The sequence below is a fragment of the Rissa tridactyla genome, chromosome 1, assembly GCF_028500815.1.
Source record: "Rissa tridactyla isolate bRisTri1 chromosome 1, bRisTri1.patW.cur.20221130, whole genome shotgun sequence".
NCBI classification, from domain to species: domain Eukaryota; kingdom Metazoa; phylum Chordata; class Aves; order Charadriiformes; family Laridae; genus Rissa; species Rissa tridactyla.
In genome coordinates this window covers 49,445,965-49,470,599 of record NC_071466.1, presented here as the reverse complement: position 1 = coordinate 49,470,599, position 24,635 = coordinate 49,445,965, and the positions used below count along the sequence as shown (strand labels likewise).

Below are 24,635 nucleotides of genomic sequence, written 5' to 3'. Positions count from 1 at the left end.
ATATAAGACTTAAGACATGTTATGAAGAAAAAATTGCCTGAAGCTGAAAATCATAAATACATGAAGCGCCAAACAGCTCTAAAATAAATAAATTAATAAATAAAATGCCGCCAGTCAGATGCAAATTCTTAAGACTTAATGCTCAATCCTACCCTTTTACTACGGCTGTACTGTGGTAGTATCTTGAGCCCGATGAAATTGGAAATACATTATATGAGCCCCACCCGAAGGATCAAACAAATGACAGCCCCAACAGCTTACTTTCGCTTCTGACACAAATCGTTAAATGGCTTTCAAGTGACTTTAAAAGAAGTGTCAAGCACTTAACGTTACTTAAAGGCTGTTCACATGCTAAAAGTACGCACTTGCAAGTTATCTTGCACAACTTATTTTCTTGAGTGCTGATAACTTTTCAGTGACATGATAGCATCGATACAAAGTGCATACTGAACTTCTTCATGTGTAAAAAGCAATTCTAAACAGAAAAGACAAAATAACAAGCATGGTTTCCTTAAGGGTAAATCGTGCCAGACAAACTTGGTGGCCTTCTATGACAGGGTTACAGTATTTGTGGATAAGGTAAGAGCAACTGACATCATCTACCTGGACTTAGGCAAAGCATTTGACACTGTCCTGCACAACATCCTTGGAGAGACATGGATTTGACAGATGGACCACTTGGTAGATAAGGAATTGACTGGATGGTCGCACTGAGTGGTGTTCCTCAGGGGTTGGTACTGGGACCGATGCTGTTTAACATATTTGTTGGTGACATGGACAGTGGGATTAAGTGAACCCTCAGCAAGTCTGCCAACACCACCAAGCTGTGTGGTGCAGTCGACACGCTGCAGGGGAGGGATGCCATCCACAGGGACCTGGACAGGCTTGAGAGGTAGGCTAATGCAAAGCCATTTTTCTGTGCAAAGGGTGTCCTCTGTGCTATTATGTATGAGAGAGATTCCAGCAAACTTCAAGCCACACTAGCCAGTGAGCAGGACACAAGGTCTGCAAACCTGCTGTCAAGCAACTACAGGTTTGACACTGGAGGGACTTTCGGTCTAGGACAGCTAACAGAAAGGTCCATATGATTAGGCAGGTGCAATGCCAGCAAACACCAAGTCAGATTGGCCAGTGGATAGGACTGGACGTTTGGGGGCTGGACACCGCAAGGACAACAGGTGTAGGGGTCTGCTACCAGAGAGTGGAGGTCTGGGGTCTGACACTTGAGGAACCATCTGGTCTGGATAGGTACATGGGGTGTGCATGTACAAGCGTGTGTGCGACATCTGATAGCAAGGCTCAGCCTTACAACTGGTTGGACCTGGGATTAGGGAAGTGCAGCAGCCTCACATCACGTGGACCGGAGAGGAAGAATCTCCTGGGTCTGTGACTCCAACAGCTTCAGCTCTGGAGAAATGAATCAGTGCACTCCTGTTTTGGCCACTCTAAACATACCTCATGTGCTTAGAAAACTTCATTTAAATACCTAGAGTCTGGAGCAGAGCCCACTCTTGAGCACAGAACAGCAGGGGCATGATTCAGTTGTCTAAAACCCAAATGTAATGACATTTGAGGTGCTCCATCTGGTCCAGATGAGCGAGGCTGTTGTGCGGCTCCTGTATCGTACCCATCTGCCCCATCTGGCTATCTCAAGGACCCAAGAGCACATCTAATTACAAGCACCCTTGTTAAGACAAATTTATTACTGCCAAAATGACTGTGCTGTTAAATTAGGTATACCAGACACATGCCTAAAATTAGAGGAATAAAACTGGGCCACATCATGTTCTATGATTTCACATAATAAATGCCTGAGACCCAAGGACAAGGTACTTATGGTCACATACAACAGATACAGCTCCATGTCTGACTCTGGTAACTGAGATACAAAAAGTCTTTCCAGGGGAGATTCAATCACCCAGATTTTCCTCTTCGATTCAGATGCAACACAAAGCAATACCGCATGTACCTCAGTTAAGACATGCAGATACATACTATAGCATTTACGCCTTCTGCTACACCTTACTACTTCACCAGTGTATGGACTCTGGCACAAAACTGTTGTGCCTAACTATCACAGAAAGACTCAGGTCAGCTCATAGTATGTGAAAGCACACACAAAAAACCGCCCAGTGTCCCGTTTGTCCCCGTTCTGGAAAATGAGCTTAGGCATCTAAAGAAATGATTATGAGCAAGGTCTGAAGTGCCATGACTGAAGAAATAGGAGACAAGAAACCATCTCCGAATGAAGGGCATCAGTGCTGTTCTTACAAAAGATGCAGAGGATATTCAAGACTTGTTCACAGTATAAATAAATATTGTCATCTAATTCCTTCCAACATTCAGTACTATCCAAGTTCTAATTAACAGAGAGAAATTAGTATCTCTGGACTCATTTCAGACAACTGCTTAAGAACAGAGTAGGACAGGTTGGATGAACTGCCCCTTTGGCTTCTTCAGAGTCAGCAGACAACTAGGTTTTTCTTTTTCTAGGTATCTAACTTAATTTACTATTTTAGATTAAATTAATCATAACTTTTAGTACCAACAATTACAAGAGCTCTCTGGCTATTAATACTTACCATACTTAGTCAGAAATGATCTGTTTCTGACTAAGCAACTGCAGATAAAACTAAGTAAGAAATTAACTGATCTTCTCTCTCTTACGCAGCAGAGGATACAACCCATCAACTCTTAGAGGGGATTTTATCTGAATTTATCATGAGGACATCTTCACCAAAGTTTGCCACCTTTTACCTCTATATGTAACCATTTTAGAAACGGGCAATTCAAGGTACAAGTCATCTCACCCCTGAATTAATACATAAGGGGTAGCAAGATCAACATTTGTACTAGATAATGAAGACAAGTGACTACAAGAGAAGCTGGCTTTCTTTCCAAAGGTGGGAAAACTTATTTGTCCCAAGTCAGAATGCATTTGCAATGCCCCTCTGCAGCCACCAGCAGAACTTCCATGCTTCTGCTTTCAAGAAAAAGCCGTCCCAAAGTGATGTCATCATACAGAATTTCTCCGCTGTTACAAGGTGAGTACAATCTCAGCTCAGCTAGACGGGCAGACGCAGTTTACAGGTACTTTACTTTGTGGAAGTGGTAAGTGTGCTCCAAATTGACCACTGAATGTGATCCAGGTACCTCTTGTATCTTGGTTTACATGACTTTTTAATTGTGGTAACACAACAAAATAAATAAAAAACAATAAATAAATGAATAAAATAAAGTCTAAGCTATCAGGTCAATGTCACTGTAAAATCAACCATTACTCCATACCAGCTTTCCATAATATCTCATACTTCAATCATAAAATAAAATATTCAAAAACATGAAGTATATTTTATGGCTTATTTTCTTATGAATCTTTAAAATTAGTAAAAATGTAATCTTTAAACTGCTGCAAATTCTTTTCAAAACAAGAGTTACCTAGGTTTCAACTTTTTTTTTTTTTGCTGAGAAAAGCAATTTTTAGTCTTGCAGGCAGACTTTCACTCCTCTTCTCCCTCAGTCTTCTCAGAGGTGTGGAGGTTTTAATTAAGCATTCAATTACGGTGCTTAATGAAGGCACATTCAAAGACTTTAAGAATGGCTTAGTGACACCGCCCCCAAAAAAGTGAATATTCCACAAGAAAACACCTTCTGTAACTATAAATTTTACAAATACATTCCATTCTAGAAGTAAAATTAAGAAACTCATATTTTAGGGGAGGTTCATAAAAGAAAATGATACAATTATAATTCCATATATAAAATTATATAATTGGAATGTTGATTTTTATGAACTCCTATGTCCCTATCATTTGTACTAAATTATCCTCTGTCTTGCAACATAAAAATGATCAAGCAAATCTGTGAATGCCTGTGCCCCACAAGTATCCAGATTTGAGCTTACTCACTTCATTTCATTATTGGGTAGAGTCAAAAAAGTTTTATTTTATTAGAAGAACTTTTGCACGATCCTTAGGTAAAAGCAAATTACTGGTGTAAATGTTTTATTTCCACGAAATATGAAGAGAGATATGCTGGATGTGGAACACTTGGTAAAGCAAGTGCAGATTATTGACTTCTTTCTAATATATTAAACTGTGAGGTCAGAGGCCAAGGAAAAAGACTGTCTTATTTACAGGACTGTGGACTATATCGCAGAAGTAACCAACAAAAAAAGATACTTAGGGGTCATGGCATAAAACAGTCTGAACAAAAGCTTCCCAAAAGCCGCAATACAATGAAGACAAGAACCAAAGTGCTCACTGAAGGTGAAAATAAACAACACTTTAGTAAAGAAGCATTGCTACTTCCATATACCACATGGGGGAGGCTCATCTGCGTTCTGCAGTGTTATTCCGAGCTCTCTTCTGCAGACACCAAAAACAGGCAGTGAAAGAAAAGTCAGAATGCAAAACAAAAGCTGCAACAACAATTTGGGGACCAGCAAACAGTGAGCAAGACACACAGACTATCATGAGCAAAAATGAAATGACAGCTTCCAGAACAGCCCAGTTCTGAAAAGATCCTCTTTTCGTTAGAAAAATATGGGTAAGCTTTCAAGTGGCCTCAGGTCAATTAATAAAACCTAGGGTTTGGTTTTTTTTAATTTCTACCCAGGAAAGTAGTTGCAAGTTTGGAAACAAAACCAGTGATGAGTACTCTGCTTGATAACACTAATTGTGTCTGTATTTTTAGCGCAACTGTCAGGGTTGATGCTACTACTATTGCTTTTAGACATATGCTGCACTACAGACTTTGAGCCTATATTGCAAGCATAAATTATTCTTATTTTAAATAAGCCTGCTAAAATCCTCATGTAAAATTTGACAGTGTTTCTAGCTGTTTAACCACTCATGATGAGCTGACAAACCCAGCTCAGTAGCTAGTGTGGATTAATAGAACATACATATTGTAAAATGGGACGGGTATCTTCTCAACTGAGGTAAGATCCAACGTCACCTCTCTACCAACCTTTACACAGACTTCAGAATTCAGCATCTTCTTGTAAGTATAATGGCAATCAGAAATCAATTGTAAGAAAATACTTAATTATGAGCTGCACAACAATCAATCCTGAAATATGAAACAAAAGTCTTAAATAGTATGTTTATTATAATTCAATGAAAAGTAGAAGTCATATCTAAAAGCTGTATTAAAAACGCAAGGGATATCTGTGAAATGAATAAAAAGTGCAGTGTCTGATCTTCTGTGCATTTGTTGCCATAAGGGTTTTCATCCCAACACTTCTATCGTGAAGTGTACTTGCAGAGTAGAAACGTTTCAATAGTAGAGAGAAATATTCTGTTTGAAATGCAAGCACACGCTTCTAAGTAGAATATCAAACCCGAGTTTTTCCCAATTGAAATATACAAGTCATCCTCAGCAGCTGTATTAGAAAATCCAGTAGTATCAGCATTTGCAAAACCTCTAAGAACTGCATGGAATTATGCAGCTGCTACAAGAGGTTACGTCAAATAAATGAAATCTAATAGGACATAACTCCTGCCCACGTATATATGCGCTCCGAGCACTGAGCTTGTGCTGCAGAAGACAGCTACACATCCTTTCCTCCGAGATGACGCATCCCCCAAAAGATGCTCAGATGCTGATAAGAGTCACAGTTGCTCATCACCTTTTCTTATGAGAAACATACACAGAAAGGAACCAAATCAGCCGTGCCACTTCCTTCGTTCCTTCTAGAGCTTTAGAAATTTTATTATTTATGTTGGCAACAACAATCCAATCATCTGCAAGCCTCAGCATGTTATCATTTGCTACCCTGAAAGCACTTTACATAAAACTTTAATCTCCATTACACATGAAAAATAAGGATGAGAAAGCTGTATTAAATCTTATTAATCCAGTCCTCAGTGCTATAACATACATATCTGATCCATCAATGGACAACAAATAAACTTAAAACTATTTTAGAATAATAAAAAAAATCCCACCCTGCACTGCGTGCAGCACTGGATCCAGCTCAAGCATACAAAATAAAAGCTTTCATCCATTTACAGAGTTTTCTGTTTGCTTCTGCTGTTAACAGACTACAGCGCAAAAGCTCCCTATGACAGCAATTCTTAACAGGTGACAAAATGTATTTTGTATCTTAAAGACTTCAAACTAAATGACTTCACTATGAGCCCTTGGGAAGGGGAAAAGAATTAGTAGAATGGAGCAGACCCTCACCTCTTTGTGTAAGCAACAAGTTTCATACACAGATAAAACTTTCTGCCTGGGACACTACCAGCTATAAGATTTTTTTTTTATAGGTAAAGAGAATATAGTACTATTGAATTATATTCCCACCCCACAACCCCCCCCCAGCTTTTCTTCTGGGTATGTTATATCAAATCAAACTTGATTGACATGTGGCACTGGGATCCAGCACAATAAAGGCTAAAATTTCACTGATAAGGTTCTTGGGTTTTATGAAATCATAAGCAATTGCAGAGAAACTATGACAGATCTGTTTCACAACATACTTTACCATCCACAGATGACATAACAGCATTCATCCTGAAGTACATTATTCATTTTAAGAAACAAAGAAGAGTTTAATCTTAAGACTATAAATTACTGCAGCCAATTGCAAAACCTACAGACTTCTGCTGCCTACTCTTTTTAAGCATCTGAAGCAGCATTTCTGAATAAGAACTCATCTAAGCCAAACTCTGAATTTAGCCAATACTTCATATTCTCCAAGAAAGAGGAGTTTTCTGTCTGGAAGGCTGAACTGGATGAGATATGCTTCGAAACCCTGCATAAAAGCTGAGCTCCTACACACCGACTCCTTGCTAAGCCTCTTAACTCCTCAGTTGATCCACCCACCCGCTCCAGAGCGTTTTACAGCAGGGAAGCTATATAAGGTATCTTCAGTCAGGGTGTCAATCAACACCATCTCATCTATTTCAGAGGGGTTATATCCCTCTGCACCAGCAAGGAAGTTGGCACATCCCATCTCCTTCTCACTGGGCTTAATACTGACATGCCCCAACATCTCCAAGCATTACCAAGAGAATACAGAAGAAGCTCCACCACACCATTAAGACTGGGATGTGCCCCTGTTGATTTGAATGAATGTAAAGAAGTAAAACAGACAGCAAGATTAAAAACCAAAGGGAGAGGGAACTGACCCTACAGTAGATAGAGAACTGCTGTAAACAAAACAAATCTGAAAGGTTTCAAACAAAAGATGACTTGAAGAAGAGCAAAAAGAAAGAAGTAAGTCAGGTCAGGTCACAGAGCTAAAAAACAAAACAAACCACAAACAAATATTACCTTAACACTAGAATGGCTCACAGAAAACAGGAACAATTCCAAACAAAGATCTTATCATAGGAGGTTAATTTAACTTTCATCCTCCTTAAAGCTAGCATGCTTAATCCACAGAAACAGGGCTTGTAATAAGCCTAGTTCATTATAGACTACATATAAGCTTTACCTACTTAGTGATAAACCAGAGGAATGCCGAGAAAGCCTGTCCATATTCTCACAGCGGTTCACAGAAGAACCACCTGCTGGAGACCACCACTGCTCTTATTTCTTATAGCCTTAAAGATTTACACCAAGATGAAATCTTACTTCCACCATGAAAAACTTAAAACAGTCATTTTCACTAGGAAAGAAACAGGCTGGTGAGCACAAGGCGAAAAGTAAAATAGCATCATTCAAGTGATCCTCCAGCCTGGAAGACTAAGTAGTCATTGTATTATTTCACTCCCTAGGATTGCTTTGGCAGACATCTCTCAGAAGACTTTCAGCCTGGTTATAAGCTATCCTAATGCTGGGATATTTCAGGCAACAAATGAATAGTTTCATGAAAATCAGGATATAACGTAATAGGGAAAAACTATATGAGCAAGAATAAATGAGCACAGATTTTAAAATCTTAAGAAGAGAAGAGGAATTAGTTAGAAAAACAGACTGGCAAAATTTTACTTCTTTTGGCTCACAGCTCTTCTCTCTGCATGCACTTATTCAGATACGCTGACTTTGCAGACAAAAATCAATTTTTACTGCTTTTTATTTCATTATGCACTATAGTGCCTAAAGAGCTATGACAATCTAGAACTGGATTAATTTTTGGCTAATGCACCATGGACAAAATTACTAAGCAAGTTCTACCTATAAGCCATTTCAGGAATCACGGATTGGTACATTATACACATTTTTTGACTGCACATTTAGTAATTCTCAAATACATCAGTGTTACCATTGACTCAGTGCCAAGCAAAAGTGGCACAACGAAATTTCAAAAAATCCCTCTAAAATGCCCTTTCAAGGCATATGGCTAAAAGGGGAAAACACTGTTCAATTTACAAGTACAAAGTTTGAAACTTCAGTACCAGAAAAGAAGAATGTCGTTCTTACTGAGTCACTTTTAAAATTAGGATAAAAATATGTGTACATATTTATACGCATATACTTGCTGATAGAGTGGACTGCAAAACAAAACCCAGGAAAGTCAGATTACAGAAATTCTGTTGTACTTTAAAACAGAATTACTAGATTCTTACAAAAAACTCAAATCTGGTTTCAAAACCAGATTTCTTCTGAGGAAGAAATAAATATTGTGAAATCAACTTCTTATTTGCTTGTTATGTATTATTTGTAGAGGCGTATCTTCAGAAATATGAGAGTTAATCAAGTCCGAATTACTAATTAAAGCAATTTCAGCATAGAATTGCTGCAGTAGAAACATGAGTCCATTCGCTCCTTGAACATACTGCTCCCATAATGGGTTTTATATGTGGCATACAATTTCTCAGAAACTTTCTACAGATCCCACAAAATTCATGAGCCCATCATCACTGGTAGAACATATGGATCAAAGCAACCCATTGTCAATGTAACTCTCTGTGACATATGCCACTCTCTGTGACTTGTGCACAGAGAGAGACTGAACTGATAACTTTAGATTTAAATTTGAAACAATAAATTTGCTTTTCTAATGTCTTTATTGCCTATTAAATTTAAATAATACTTTGTAATGGAAAAATAGGTCACACATTCCTCTAGCTTGTTTCTATGCTCACGTTATGGACTTGATTCGGTTGCCCATACCCAGATGCGCTGGCCCATCTGAGAGGCCAAGATATCATCGAAGGAATGGCAGATACGGCACAGGACCTATGGAAGGTCTGTATCTGTCCCACGTGGAAGCTGAAGGTCAGCTGGGGTAACCGAGGCCATCTCAAACGGCACTTGCCATCTGTGTGGGGTAATTTAAATGGAGTTTCTACACCAGGATTCGTCTCTGGACTGGGACACCCTACGCTACACAGACGTACCTTCAGGTGACCAGATTGGAGTTGAGTGCTAAGCACCCGTTAGTGTCAGTGGACTCCAGAGAGCTACTGACTTCATCCTAAGGCCAACACCTACACCTCACCACTTGAGCAGCTCCCCAGATTCCTCTCTAACTCCCCGGACCAAACTCCCATTGACTGCCAAGCACGGACACCCACCTCACACTACAGATGCCTGAACTCAGGTGCCCAAATTGCAAGCCAAATTCTACCACAAAGCTAGGTAGGATGACTACTAACACGGGAGTCTCAGTTTGACCCACCTAACTGCAGGCAAATGAGCTCAACTGAATATTGCTAGGAAAATAACCATTGTAGGATCTTTTATATTCCATGCAAAGAGACAGATGCCTTCAGAGACTACTTCAGTTAAATGCCTGGTTTTGGGTAAAACTAATCCACAGCTACGCATATCCTCCAAAGCATCCAGGAACATGCTCAATCTCTCTTAATGACGGCTGTAGCTAGCTTATACAGCCATATGCTCATATTGTCATTAGCTTTATTTCCTTCTCCTGTCATCTCCCTATATTGTTCATTTGCTTCTTCTTTCCTAGCGAGTTATAAACCTTAAGATAATATCCTACCTTAATCACTTACTTCAACAACACCTTATTACAATCTTAATTGGATCCTAGATTGTAAAAAAGTAAAAATAATGCTGGCTGATACTTATTTAGAACAAAATTCAGCACGCCTAGATATAACTCTACATGTCCACAGGCACTGAACAGCCATCAGATTGATCCCAGGACTGGAGACTACCGAAAGCCCAACAAAGCAGTGCTAGCAATCAAGTTAAAGCTCTTCTTCATCTGTCCAACACTTAAACGCAGTCCTGATGCTACATTAGAGGTGGACAAATATGCCTTTAAAACTGTATAGCACCGTGATAATTTTGGCTTTACAAAAACACAAAAGGACTGTTTTTCAAACCTCAATAGAGATACCAATAGTAAAGTTAGCATCAATGTTTTCTAGCCAAAAGGTCCACTATTTTAAGCAATGGATGAAAACTGCCAAGTTTAAAAATCACAAGCTAGGCAGTGGAAGAAAAGCCTAAGGAAGAAAAACACATTAAGAAAATGCATGATCAGAAAAAAAAAATCTGCGAACAATTGTTAGCATTTATGTAGTGGAGGGAGACTTCCATACATAGGAAAAAAAACTGTGTGTCTGCCATTTGTAAAGCTTGCTAAATTGCGGAAAACCACCAAACATGAGCATAACGCCAGACCAAAAATGCCAACTAACTAGTAAAGAAATTCAAAGAATAAGATTACCTTGTTCCAATCTAAAGCACAGGGAACGTTTTGCAGCCTCTATCTCAGGACTTGGATGATCCAGAACACGCCTGCACCACTGCAGAGGACTCAGTGATTTCTCTTGAGGAGTGAGACTCTTGGTAGGCAAGACGTACAACCTTAACCAAAATACACACAGGTATCAGCAAGATATCTAATACTTAAAAGTTTACCGTTGTATTCTCACTTTCCTGCCAACTAATAATTTGTAACAGTGCAAAGCCCTACAGTATGATATTCTAATAACAAAAGGTAGACCGAGGTAAAAGAGTTTACACTAGTTGTTTTCTTCTCTCCTCAGAAAAGTAGGTGGCAAAATATGAACTCTACAGGTCTGGCACATCAAAACAAACTTGAAGTAGATGTCTCAAATCAAAAATGCTATCAGTCTTCCCTTTTATATTTGTCTTTACCAGAGATTAGATAATTTCAGTATTTGATTTTATACTTAAATCACAATTTCATTGTTACCTATTTCACTCTTTTACCTATAACAATTTAATCAAGTTGTCAGAGTGCTGATTATAATTTAATCTTGCATACACAGTATCTTCTCCCCGATGAACCAAAAGTTGTACGAGTCAGATTTCTAAAGATTAGAAAACATTTGCTGAGAAACAATGAAAATATATTTTCAATATTCAATTCCAGCAGAAAAAAAAAAATAAAAAAAGTGAGAAAAGCTAGTGTATATGCGTTATTCTCAGACAAAAGTAGGCAACTAATCAGATGGTCAAGCACAGTAGGGAGCCAGGTATCAAAGGAGATTTCATGGGGACATTCCTGAAGCCGGGATCGGCGCGTCTGCTGTCGCCTTTGCGGATTATCAGGCAGAAGCAGACGCCAGTTCACCTGGGAGAGAGAGGATCTCCCAGGAAGGGAACTATTCTTGGCTGCCTGAGACAGCTTGGCAGCTCCTTGGCCCGACCACTTCTGATCGATGGGGCTGCGGACAGTCAGAGGCAGATTCTCAAGCACGAGCAAAACACTCCACGGGCTGCAAAGGAATTTGGTCTGCACACAGGAGTGCAAAAGGCAAGAACAAAGGAAAAAAAAGGACCGAGCTCCTCAGGGGACCACTAACAGGTAGCATCTTCAGGGGTTTGGCTCAACAGCTACCCAAGTCCTCCAAGAGCAACTGTTCTCCCATGCCTGCTCAATGCTGTTTTTTTCCCTGTGAAGTCAATCAGCACTTTCTACCCGGCTCACAAGGAATAAATATCCTCAACTGCGATTGCTCGCTCTCTCGGCAACCCCAGCAGAGATCAACTACTGAATTTCTCCGAGAGGACTCATGTCCCCCGACTTCCTGCAGTGCCTCACTACACGTTTAAACAAATGATACTGAGAAAAGCGAAAAGAAAAAAAAAACTGAACACAAAATTCTTTCAGCTTTCCTGTTAACCTGCAGAAATGTTTCAAAAGCTGAACATCTGACTGATGAATTCTCAGCCATCAGGCGTTTGTGTAAAAAGCTGAAGAGCAAGAAGAGGTTTGACTCGTCTGCAAGGATGCCAATTATACGGGATTTTTTGTAACTGCAGCTAAAAAAAAAAAAAAGCCTAAAATTATGAATCAACAACTAGGATACGCACTGGTCTTTGGCTTTCCAGATAGCAGTCTGCTTTAAAGACTGACATGACAAAAAAGTCGCTGGCATCACACAGCTGACCTTTCACAGACAACAGGAGAGATTTAGCCTTGAACTAAAAAAGTTCAAGAGCTAAAACAACTCACCCTTAGTGGAATAAATTAGTTAGCACATCCCTGTTACCAAATTCTTCTGTGGATACATATGTGTGACATGAAGGTGAATTTTGGCCACCAAAAAGCATTTAGGATTGCTTCCAGGGGCCAAATCCAATAGGAAATTTTACTAAGGCACGTAAAATAATGATGACTTTCTACCATCCTGAAATGTGAACAGGGAAAACATTTTCTTTAATAGGATGGGATCAAACAAATTCAACATTCCTTAATGTGAAGTTAGGACCAATGTAAAATCTGATTCAAGTCCAGAACGACAACCCCAAAACAGCCCTGTGCAGACTAACAGTACACACAATGAAACAACACTGACAAAAATTTCCATACAATTTGCTGATGATTCTCAAAAGCAATTTTCCAAAACTGCAGCATGGTATTATTTGTACCACGAAATATACACACGGCCATCATTCAAGAAATATTTACGCTATTTGGATCAATTTTTAAATTCATTCTCTGCTACCAAAAATAAGGATGTTTACATCCATCTCAGCTGCATTATACTGTATTTTATTCTCAGCTGACGTAAACCTCAGCTCAATTTAAAAGCCAACCGCATACAAAACTAAATCGAAGCTTTGACAGATTCTTAAACCAGTTATTTAAATATAGATTATATATATTTTATTACTGACACTTTAAAACAAATGAGCATCAATTACATTTAACATGGTTATGCAGCCAGTGATTTCCACAGTATTCCAGCAGTGTCCCTACGGTGCTTGTCCACATTGCCGAGACAAGTTTTGAGGCACCGGGCTCACTTGTTTAATTAAATAAGTCTATAAATAAGAGACTTAAGTTTATAAACAGAGGCATACAATAAATAAGTCTACCTTCCGTCTATAATTTCCCATTCTACCTCTTTTTAAGCGATTACAATCATTCCTCTCAGTCGATTTTATTTTCTGCTTTATTCCCTTATTATTCATTTCTGCTTTATTTCATTTACCAGCACCCTACCGTGCCTTTTGGAGCTCCAGGGGCATTTATTAAGATACACGACCGACCATTTAGTTCAACGTCTAAAAGACAAAAGCCCCCCCTCCCCCGCCCCCCCCAAATCCCCGCCGATGGGAGGCAACCGGGCAGGGGTTTTAGGATGGGGAGGCACTCGCTGCTCAGATCAAGGGCTTTCCCGGCACAATTCCGCTATTTTTAATTCCTTATGTAAACGGGAGGCTGAAACTAGGCTGAGACCTGAAATTAGAGGGAGAGACGAGCTTCTTTCAAAGGGGAAGAAAACGAGCACGAATCCCCCGCCGAGGGCGCGACCCCCCTGGGCCCGACCGGGGGAAAACGGCCCCCACCTGAGCCCCATCCTGCACACGGGCCCCTGCTTAACCGCACCGTTTCAGGGTAAAAAAAAAAAAAAAAAAAAAAAGGAAAAAGAAAAAGAAAAAAGGCAGATTTAAGTTTAAGCAGAACGAGATCAAGCGGATTTGGGGGCTAACGCTAATCAGAGCCTGGAGAGCCCCAGCGGGGTGAGGGCTGAGGGAGGCGGCGGCCTCCGTCGGCCCGGCCGGGGAGAGGGGACGGGACACACCGGCCGGACGCCCGGGTGCAGAGGGAGTTGGGGGGCGCAGAGCCGAACCGGCGGCATGTACCATGTATCCTCGTCCTGTCCGCAGCCGCCGTCCTCCAGCTCCAGCACCGCCACCTCGTCCAGCACCGTGGCCCCCGCGGCCGGGCCGCCGCCGCCACCTTCCTGCCCCCCGCCGCCGGCCGCCGTCAGGCCGGGCGAGGGCTTGAAATAGGCGAGGGGCTCCGGCGGGCCCAGGGCGGCGGCGCACAGCAGGGTGGGCACCGGGCTGGGCATGCACGGCCCGGCCCCGCCACCGCCGCCCGCCACCGAAGGGGGGCTGGCGGGGCGCAGCCCGGCGGGGGCCGGCGGCGGGGCCAACAGCAGGTGCGGGCCGGCGGCCACCGTGGCGGCGGCGGCAGCGCGGCTGCGGAGCTGCTCGTTTTGCTTCTCCAGCTTCCGCACCAGCTCCTGCAGCTTCTTCACCTCCAGCTCGGCGCTGACGGAGGGGCCGGCGCCGCTGCCTTTCACCTCCGCCATCATCGCCGGCTTCAGCAAAGCAGCCTCCATCCTGCCGGCCCGCCGCCGCTAACGGCCACCGGCACCTGCTCCGCCGCGCCGCCGGAGGGCAGCGCCCGGCCCCCGCCGCAGGAGTGTCGGGGGGGTGCCCCGGCCCTGCGCTCGGCCGCCGCCTCTTTGCGCCTCCCTCCCGTCAGCGGCGAGGAGGAGGAGGAGGAGGAGGAAGAGGAGGGTGCGATCCCCTCCCACTCCGGCAGCCGGAACGCCGCGCACGGCGGGAACAAAGAGCCGCCCCCCCTTCCATCCGCCCAGGGGAAGGGGCGGCGGGGGAGCCCCGGGGGCGGCGGGGATTTAAACAAAGGTGCCCCCCCCCTTTCCTCCTCATCGCCCCAGCCGCGGGTTGGGTCTGGGCCGGGACGCCGCTCCTCTCGTGAGGCGTGTAATTAGAACCTGGTGCTTGTCAGGGTTGTCATTATGCAGATGGGACGTGTGATGGGAATGGGAATCGCGGAGAGAGGCTTTGTTGGGGCTTCCTTCGAAAGGAGCCGAATTCAGCCAAAAAACTGGGGGGGGGGGGGGGGGTTCGTGGCTTGGAAACGCCCTGATTCCTGGAGTTCGGATTCACAGGGAGGAAAGGGGCGACGTGTTTTTGAAGACGTGTTGCTGGTGAGGCAGGAAGGCTGAACCAAGCGCAGTGGAAAACCTGCATAACCACGTAACTAACTGTTCACGTATAGGAGAACCTCTGAGATGAAAGATGCCCTTGTATTGAAATGAACTGCTTTAACACAGCCCGGATACATTGATGGGTTTGTCTTTGCTTGAGAGAGGGATGAATACCATTCGCTCATGGTGGTGTTTTCACATTGTTCCTCATTGCCCAGTACTGAAAGTGTCCCATCGCTTCTTCTGCCCCTTCCTCCCGCCCAAGGCAGCTCAGCCATCACACAACCCTCATTTCTTCCAGCTGCAATTACAAGGGACAACCTCCAAAGTTACCGTCCTGAAGTCTCCCATCAGGGAGAAATTTTCCCCTATGAGGGTGGTGAAACACTGGAACAGGTTGTGGCTGCCCCATCCCTGGAAGTGTTCAACGCCAGGCTGGATGGGGCTTTGAGCAACCTGCTCTAGTGGGAGGTGTCCCTGCCCATGGCAGGGGGCTTGGAACGGGATGATCTGTAAGGTCCCTTCCAACATGAACCATTCTATGATGATTCTATGAAATAAGGAACAAATTTCCAGGAAGTGTGAGTTGCTCGTCCAGCCGCTAATAGTGGCTATCAGTCGGTCATTACCCAATTCTTGAGCATCAGTTTTGGGCAGAGTAGTAGCAATAGCAGCCACCACTGCCTTCACGGTGCTTCGTCACTGTCCCAGGTTTCTCACATAAGGAGGGACAGAGCATAAATCAACTTTGAAATCATCCAGCCTGTCACACTTTTCTCTCTGGAAAGTTTCTTCTGCACATGCATAGGACAATGGCACTATTGTTTGTCAGTCTTTTAAGCGCTCTTACAAGTGCAAATAATAACAACTGGTACTACAAGAATGGCTGGAACTGAAGCTGCAGCCCGGCACAAAGCCCTGACTTCCAGATAATGTAACTTTTATCACTGGACAGAATAAATATAACCCCCGGTGTACTAGATTGCAACCAGATAGTGCTTAAACCGAAACTTTTGTTTGGTCTCCACTGTCTCTTTGGAAGAAAGAAGTGGAAAAATCCTGAGAGTGTAAAAACTGCCCGGCCCAATTCTGCCATGCGTCGTTGGAGTGAGTAACACTATCCAGTTTTCACTACGACAGATAGCTGTAATCTTTATTCCCATAAGTAAAGGAAGAATTGAGTTCCTACATGTTTAGCCCCAGACAAAAAGCATACATCTCAAGTTGTTATCACTAATAATGGTACTAGCCTTAATTCTTAGAAACGTATATGCTAATCCAATAAGATTGTGAAGTGATAAAAAAAGATAATTAGCATCATGTGCAATGTAGAGTTTATTAGATATCAGCAACATACAATGAAAAAAAGCTAAGATGTTTATGATAATGTCAGTGCTTGATGATGCAATAAGGCAGAGGAAATACTCGAAAGAGATTCAAAATGGAGGAATTACTTCTTTTTCTCTTTGAACGAGGCAAGCAAAGTTATTTAGTGGGACAACAACAACAAAAAAAAAAAAACAGGAAAAAAACAGGTATGTGATTTTTTTTCAATTGCCAGAACAGGAACGTGACAGTGTGGTCAGGATATTTTATCAATAAAAAATTCTAATGCAGACACCAGTTTGGAGATACATCACGAGACGCATTTGGAGACACGCTACAGCATGTAGCATCATAGCACGTGGTCTTAAGAGTCTCCATGGAAATGCTTGTCCTCAATTAGGAGTAAAAGTAGTAGCAAATTTTCAGCCGCCTTCTACTGTTGGTGCTGCCTACACAAATGTTGCCTGCAAACACTTTTTTGGGCTGAGTTCCCAAGGAGAAAAAGCTTAGGGCTGAGCATAATGCCTTAGCACGGGTACAAAAGCTTTTCCAGGCAGTTCAGATCAACTGATAACAGGCAGGATCGGGCTCATTACATCTCGTCCCTCCAAAAGTGGTCCAGAAGGTTGGCTCTTCCTTGAGTGGCACTGCTTTGAGCCTAATTTCCATGCGGTAGTATGGTAGAAAATAGCCTTAAACTTGTGCATGCCTCAACTAGCATGGTCACAGTCAGTGTGAGAGACCTCATCTTTTTTCCAGTCACTTTGTGGAGGTGATCTAGTAAAGGGTAAAAATCCATTTCACTGTGTTGCGTTTGTTGCTGTATTTTAAATGTACATGTAATTTCACTAACAATGTAATTTCACATAGAGATGCTGGCAGATGCTATGTGTGTTCTCAAACATACTGCCTCGTGGTCCTCATGCTGGCCTGATAGTCTTCTGCAAAGATGGTTTAAACACCTTAGTCATTAAAATATTTGACCTAATTGGGGTTTTAGACACAAATTATCCTCCTCCCAATATTGCCATTACTATAAATTGTTAATGAACTCCACTAGCTGATGAGTTTTATCAACCCACAACTTCATAAGTTCTTTAGAAACCACAATGACGACTTGATGGTTCCATTCCTTTTTTTTCTAAGGCGTTGATGAAACGTGCTTAACACCCACCCCAAACATCCTACCGTGCCCATGAAATCTGTTATTCCCGGACCTGATAAATTATATGCCCTAAATCAGCAGAGATCTACTATGGGATGCTACTTACATGGTATCTTATAGTAGAAATTTCTGAATCAGAGAACAAAGAAGCAGGAAGTCTACAAATCCCATCTGCTCTTCTCTGTTAATAAGCCTGTTGCTTTATGCTGCGATAGCTGCAGGCTGGACCTGCCTTTTCAGGCAAGCCGGTAAAGAATTAATTGCAGTAAATCCAGTCTGGGCTATACAAAAGATGTGTTGCAATAAGGTCAGAGGACAGACAGTAAGCTCCAAGTCTGGTGAGATTATTTTAAAGCACGGTTCCAGTCTGAAAAAATGACTGTGAAAGTACTTTTATAAAAATGGAGCCACTACCATGCCAGCAGAATCCAGTATTCCATCTTTAACAAAGGCTGATAGTAGCTTCGTAAGGAAAATATGCCAGAAACAAGACAAATATTGAGGGATTTTCTCCAGCTTTCCGAAGTCGCCGAATCGAGACATCTGGACCGTTTATTTTTGATAGCCACCAATGTGTAATAATATTACATTTGCTGAGCCCTATTTTTAAACCATTTAAACATTAGGACTCTACAACACCCTGTGGCAATTAGCATTGCAATTTAATTATGTATTGTAAGAAAAACTACTTCCTATTATCTACTTTAAATCTGCTGCCTAGTAATTTAATTGGGTGTCCCTTAGTTCTGGTTTTCTGAGAAAGACAGAACGATTAATCATTCTCTATTCAGCTTCTCTTTGTCATTCATGACTTTATAAAACTCGGTTACTTCTCTTCCAAGCTGACAAGCCTTAATTTATATAGCCTTGCCCCCACTGAATTCAGGCTGAACCTCCCATTGTTTCCTGTCTCCCTCCACAATGAAAACTGAATTTTCGAACCCGTTGTTTCCTTTCCATGAATATTCCATGTTCTCTTATGTCGTGGTAGCATAGGGAAAGACTGTGACAAAAAATTCTTGTAAACCCAAATATACTCAGTTAAAGAAATCAGCTTAACCAGAAGCATATCGTCTGCTTCAAGAAACACTCCTATATTCATGAGCATACCTTGCTTTAAAAAAGCCACATGGACTCTCCTCCAATCTATCACACATAACCAGATGCCTCTGTGTTCTGTTATTTGTTATCATTTGTACAAATTGGCTTGATAGAAAATCAGACGAACTGAACTGGAGTTTCCCCTGAGCAGCTTTCGTATTTTTTCAAGACTGATGTCCCAGCTGATGCTTCCAATTCTTTTGGCAGCAAGCCTGCTTTGAACGCCGGGGGAAATGTCTGTGAGAAGTTCAACGGTGTCACGCTTCAGCTGCAGTAGAGTTTTTGCGTAGCTACTACCTGGTCCTAGCAATTTGTTATTGTTAGATTTATTAATTTGTTCTAAAATATTCGAGGAGTTAAACATTTTCCTGGAGCTACAGCATAGATTCTTCATTCTCAGTGTCTCTTGCAAACGTTTTTGCTTCCTAGCTGTTGCTAATTTCCTGCTATTTGGCGTTCTCCTTTTTATACAATTTCCTTTTTTAAACTACTATGATTCCTTCTGGCTTTTTCCTTATTGAATTAATGTTAAATTGAAGTACGTTGTAGTCGCTATTATAATGGATTTTCTATAGGATCAAATCCAAAGTTTCATCATTTTCTGTGAGCCCCAGTTTCTCCAGAAAATCAGTGTTTACGGTATCCAAAGATACTGTCTGTGCGTTAAGCTTAGGGACTCCTAGTCTGTAGATCCTTCTGGACAGAACTATACATGACAGTTCTAATTTAATGGATTGTTATTTTATTTTGACTCATCAATTCCGTAACAAATCACTCTAGATTTCGAATGCATTCTTCCCTTCCCTTCCCTTCCCTTCCCTTCCCTTCCCTTCCCTTCCCTTCCCTTCCCTTCCCTTCCCTTCCCTTCCCTTCCCTTCCCTTCCAACAGAAAGCATCAGTCCTGAATCTTACAAATCAGGAAGGGTTGTTTCTTTCTAATGAGCCTTCATTGAGAGCAACGACTAATTATGCTTTCAAAGAAGCTTGAACATTTGCATTGTCTCCCAGTGTACATGTATATTGGAGAATATCATTTGGTTCACAGAAGCTTACCACTGATGAACAAGAAGGAGAAGGCAGAGGGGGAGATGCGGAGTTCAAGATTGTTAATAAATGACCTGATAATGCTAAAGTAAAGCTTTTGAAAGAGCAGATAGGCTGTTTGAGTGTAAAATGCTGAAGATCATAATGACAGCAGCACAGCTTCTCTCCAGGAGGCTAAAAATCCATAACACACCTTTTGCCAAGAATCCCGATTTCAGCTTGATTTCCCTTCAGGGAAAAGCGGCCATTGACACGGGAAAAATGCCTTATTTCATGATGACATGAACATAGTGGAGGGCTCAACTAACTCTAGTCTTTTTTTTTTTTCCTCCTCATTTTCTGTCATCTTTAGTTTTGTCTGTCTGCAAGTAGTTGGAGAACCAGATTCAAGAAATTTGGCAGCTTTGCAATAAAGTGGCAAAAGATTTATTATCGATGTTAGCAACGCCATCATATGGATATTTAAATGTTTTTTACAGTTTGCAACATTTTAGTAAGTATAGGCCAACAGGCTGAATGCTTTATGATACTGTAAAATGGTTTAGAAGTTACCACGTTAAAAAACTAAACAGCAATGTGCTTAGCACTGGTTATGTGACATATCTAGGAAAATTTAAATATTGCAAAACCCCCTCAGTCTAACAGTAAATATGTTTTTTGAGAAGGCACATCTGAACAGCACTGATGCCATGGTTGAATGAATGTCAAAAAAGCATGGAAAATTTGCAGTTGCTTGGAAGGTTTTTCTTGTGTCAAAGTGGGTGTGTTAAATTTTCAGATGGGGATCGGTTTCAAAAAACAAATACCTGAATGTTCATCCAAGTTCAGTTTGATCAAGCAAAAATCTTGGATGAATATCCAGAAATGCCCATGTAATTTATTTTTTGTGATTTCTTTTTTTCCAGTCGGGATCTAAAGAAAAGCCTAGCAGGTAAAAAACCTGTCCTTGCACTATCTATAACCCACTCAATCACAAAAGATCCAACAAATGGCAAAGACAGCTAGAGGGGAATTTAGGTACAGTTAGAAAACCTAAATCCAAACTTGTTTTCCAGACCCTCTCTTCCATATGCTGTATGACTTGCAGAGTACTTGAGAGCTTTCCTGCAACAGGTCGTGAGACCAGCATAAAGATTTTTGCCATTCCTTCTGCCCTGCCAGGTCTCCTGGGTCTGGGTAGTGATGGATTGATATTGATCAGTCTCTCTGGTTCTAGGTCCCTTTTGTCCATTCTGCAGGTGTATGGTCAGTGTCAAACACACCTCTGGAGGCTGGAGGAGAGCTGCTCTATAATCAGCCCTTTCTGGGACTACCTGGAAACAGAATAAACGTGGTGCAGCAAAGGCATTTCTTGAGTATACTCACTGGATTGATGAAGGACATGTGAATTGTGATATTACAAAAAGAGCATAGGATCATAGAATGGTTTAGGTTGGAAGGGACCTTAAAGATCATCTAGTTCCAACCCCCTGCCATGGGCAGGGACACCTCCCACTAGATCAGGCTGTTCAAAGCCCCATCCAGCCTGGCCTTGAACACTTCCAGGGATGGGGCATCTGCAACTTCTCTGGGCAACCTGTTCCAGTGTCTCACCACCCTCATGATCTTCCTAATTCTTCCTAATATCTAATCTAAATCTACCCTCTCTCAGTTTAAGCATATCCTTAGCTAGATATTTTCCTTGTGTTTGTTCCAATTTCTTTATGAGAAGCGAAGTCCCGCCTACCTCCATTCCCTTGTTTCATTTATGTTCTGACTGAGGAAAAACAGAATCCAGAGTTCTCTCAAAGCACGTGCTCTCCTCTGACTGAGTCTCTGGGATGTCTCACACTAGAGGGGAAGGGGCAGAAAAAAATCCTGCTCTTTCCCTATTTTCCTCCTCCAGCTTTCCGCACGTGTCATTCATGTCAAAACTAGTACGCTTGCTCCTGTGAAGAATTTTCTTGTGAGAAAACTGGGTTTTTTTACTACAAAAGGCTTTACTGTTACTTTTACATATTGGTCACTTTGGTAAAAGGATAAAAGCAATATTCAAATGCATTATCAATTGTATACTCCTGTAGATTTTCCAAATATTAGTATTTTAAATACTTGGCTGTTTGAGATTATAATGCTACAAGTGCAGCTAGTTGGATTCCCATTCCGAATGTGAAGATTTGAACTACACACAAGGATAACGTAATTTAAAGTTACATGTGTGGAAAGTCCCCAGAGGAATGAGAAGATATGAAGACAGACCAACGTTTTCTGGAATATTCATCTGATAGTCAAGTTTAACTATTGATTTCAATGGCTGCATTATTTATGGCAACACTTTTACTTTTTAAATTCCTATCCCCAGTTTTCAAAATCTCTGATTGTCCTTAATTGGCTTCTTTGCATAATGTTTTCATCTTTTTCTTCATCTTTTCTCCTTTTTCTGCTTCTTTTGGGTATTTTGACATGTGAACACTACTTTTTTTCCCCTATTGGGAAAAATGGCTTGAATGCCAGAAAACCTTTGCATTTTCTCTCCAGAAATGACTGTGTTTCCTTTCTTCTTCCCAAGTAGGTAGTTTAAAAATGTTTGGCTGCCCATTGTTTTGACCACAATAGCTGTCTAAGCTCCCTAAACAGATGTCTGATGACTGCACAGCAATGCCAAGACTCAGACAAGTGCTTTTGGCATGATTAGACTCAGATATTGACTCTGACAGGACAAAACCAACCAGTTTTAAGTCTTGGCACAGGCTGTGAGATGGTAGCTGTCATTTTATAACTGATGCAGTTATAAAAACTCCACAAAACCAGTAAATTTACCAGCAGCTTGCTTGGAAAGGGAGGTGAAATCTGATTTTTTTTCTTGAGCCACTTACACAGGTGCAGCAGTACCACCCAGAGGCCACTGCTGTGCCGGGCATTGCACGAACAGGGGGAGTTAGTCCCTGTCCAGAAGAGCTCAGAGACTAGAAATGCAAAGAAGATATTAAGACTTAGAAGAGATGGTCACACGAAGACATCTTTAGTACTCTCAGATGAAAAACCTCAAACTTCCACTCCCTCACCATCCTGCTCCAGACAAATCTGAGCGCAGGCAGCTCCTCTGAAGCGGAACAGGGTGTTAACAGAGATAAACAGAGAATCATTCAGACTGCTTTTAATTATGAATTAGACCACTCAGATGAGAGGGAGAAATTCCAGTATCTGGTTTTTGCTTCCAGGACCGTCTCTGTGTTTTCTATTCATCAGTCATTCTTGAGGGGTCAATAGGCGCATAGCAGGTGAACGCGCAGGCGGTGCAGCTCTCCTGTGGTCTGTCAGCCATAAGGATCCACCCTGCACAGGTCAGGGAACATGGCAGAAACATTAATGGGGGCATCTCTTTCAGATTAATCTATTCCACGGTTAAAACATAGGTACGTTGGGGGAGAAATTGGAACTTGGCCCTCCCGCTTGTTGAGCCTGTGCTCTCTTCAAAGAGGAGAGCGCCGTCTCCATGATTTTAAAAGGCGGTAGTTATCAGCAGAATTTTGAGGGGGTCTGATCTTAGCAGTATGTGACAAACAGCATGTTTGGAGAATATCTTCAGATTCTTCTCCCTGAAACGCAAGAAGTGTTTCTAAGTCCCCGTTTTACCGATGCAGGAGATTAGAGCTGGGTTGGTCAGACCAGGCAAAGTGCAGAACAGGAGAGCAGGCCCTTGAAGTCAAAGAAGGAAATACCTCATCAGTTGAAGATCTCTGTGATTCTGCATCCGTTTAGTAACTAAATGGAGCTCTTTCGGTCAACAATTTCAGACTTCGTCACATCAAACCTACCGAAGTATTAAGTGTCTGTATCCTTTGTCTGTACGGAATGAAGGGTGTCTCTGCTGTTATGCTGCTGTGAAGAAAACCGAGGTGTTTTGGTGAAACAGAAGAGAGAAAAGGAGGCTATATTTATCCCTTGTAGTCTGATACCAACTCGAGTGGAAGCTAAAACCACCTCCTGGTGTAACAGAGTAGCTACAGCGAGCCGCATGCAAGTATGATCAGAAAGCAAAACCAACCAGGGAAGTGGATACTTTGCATCGTAAACAACAGGATTAAGTTAAAATATCAAGGAAGGCAAGAGGCGTAGCAGAGTTCTGACCTACATACGTTCTGAGTAAATAAACCGAACACACGAAACTATCCCAACACGACAAGCATCTCTATGCCAAGAAGCAAGGAACAGGGTTAACCTACTGAATGAAAGCCAGGCCCTTTGATGTTGACCAGTGCTTTACAAGCCTAGCTAAGGAAGCTCTGTGAAATAATGGAAAGCATATCCTGTCAAACTGACAGAGATGTTTATTACAAGAGGAAGAGGATGAGAGGACAATGTTACAGATGTTCGCCACCTTGCGTTAAGCCCTGCTAGGGAGGGGATGCTCAGACTGAGCGTTCTGTAAGAACATACACAGGATGCGACAGAATATATTAATACAGCAAAACAGTTCCTGTGACATTCCTTGCTTTTATAAATATCAGTAGCTTTGAAGCCATCTACATATTTAAAAGCATCAATATGTATTATATGCGTTATTTCACTCCTTTCCTCTTACTGCTTGGTTCTCCCCCTTGTAGAGCTATGCCCCAGCTTTGTAAAATAAAGTATCCATTACACACTGAGAAAATGGGCCTGATGAATCACAAAACCCCACATAATTTAGTACATCATCGCTCAATACAGCTTTTCAGTCTAATTTAATGTATTATTGAAGATAACGCGTTCATTAAAACAGCTGCCAGCAAACTGTTCGTTTGGATTGTCTCATGGAAGCACTAGTCAAAGAGAAATAAACCACCACATGCTAATGATATACAAAAAGGACAAAAAACAATTAAGTTTTGATACATCGGTATTGAGATGTTAATATGATTTTTTTTAATGAGTACTGCCATCCAGGC

At 41.8% G+C, this 24,635-nt stretch overlaps 1 protein-coding gene across 1 annotated transcript in view; it reads right to left on the bottom strand.

The window, feature by feature from the left end:
- Positions 1 to 14,474, bottom strand: part of SLAIN1 (SLAIN motif family member 1) — a 56,817-nt gene extending 42,343 nt beyond the window's left edge. Inside the window, exons 1-2 of the mRNA XM_054217472.1 lie at positions 13,990 to 14,474; positions 10,595 to 10,734 (exon numbers count right to left, since the gene is read on the bottom strand). Of these exons, the coding sequence (XP_054073447.1) occupies positions 10,595 to 10,734; positions 13,990 to 14,474 (625 nt within the window). The remainder of the gene's footprint in view (positions 1 to 10,594; positions 10,735 to 13,989) is intronic.
- Positions 14,475 to 24,635: the final 10,161 nt, after the last annotated feature.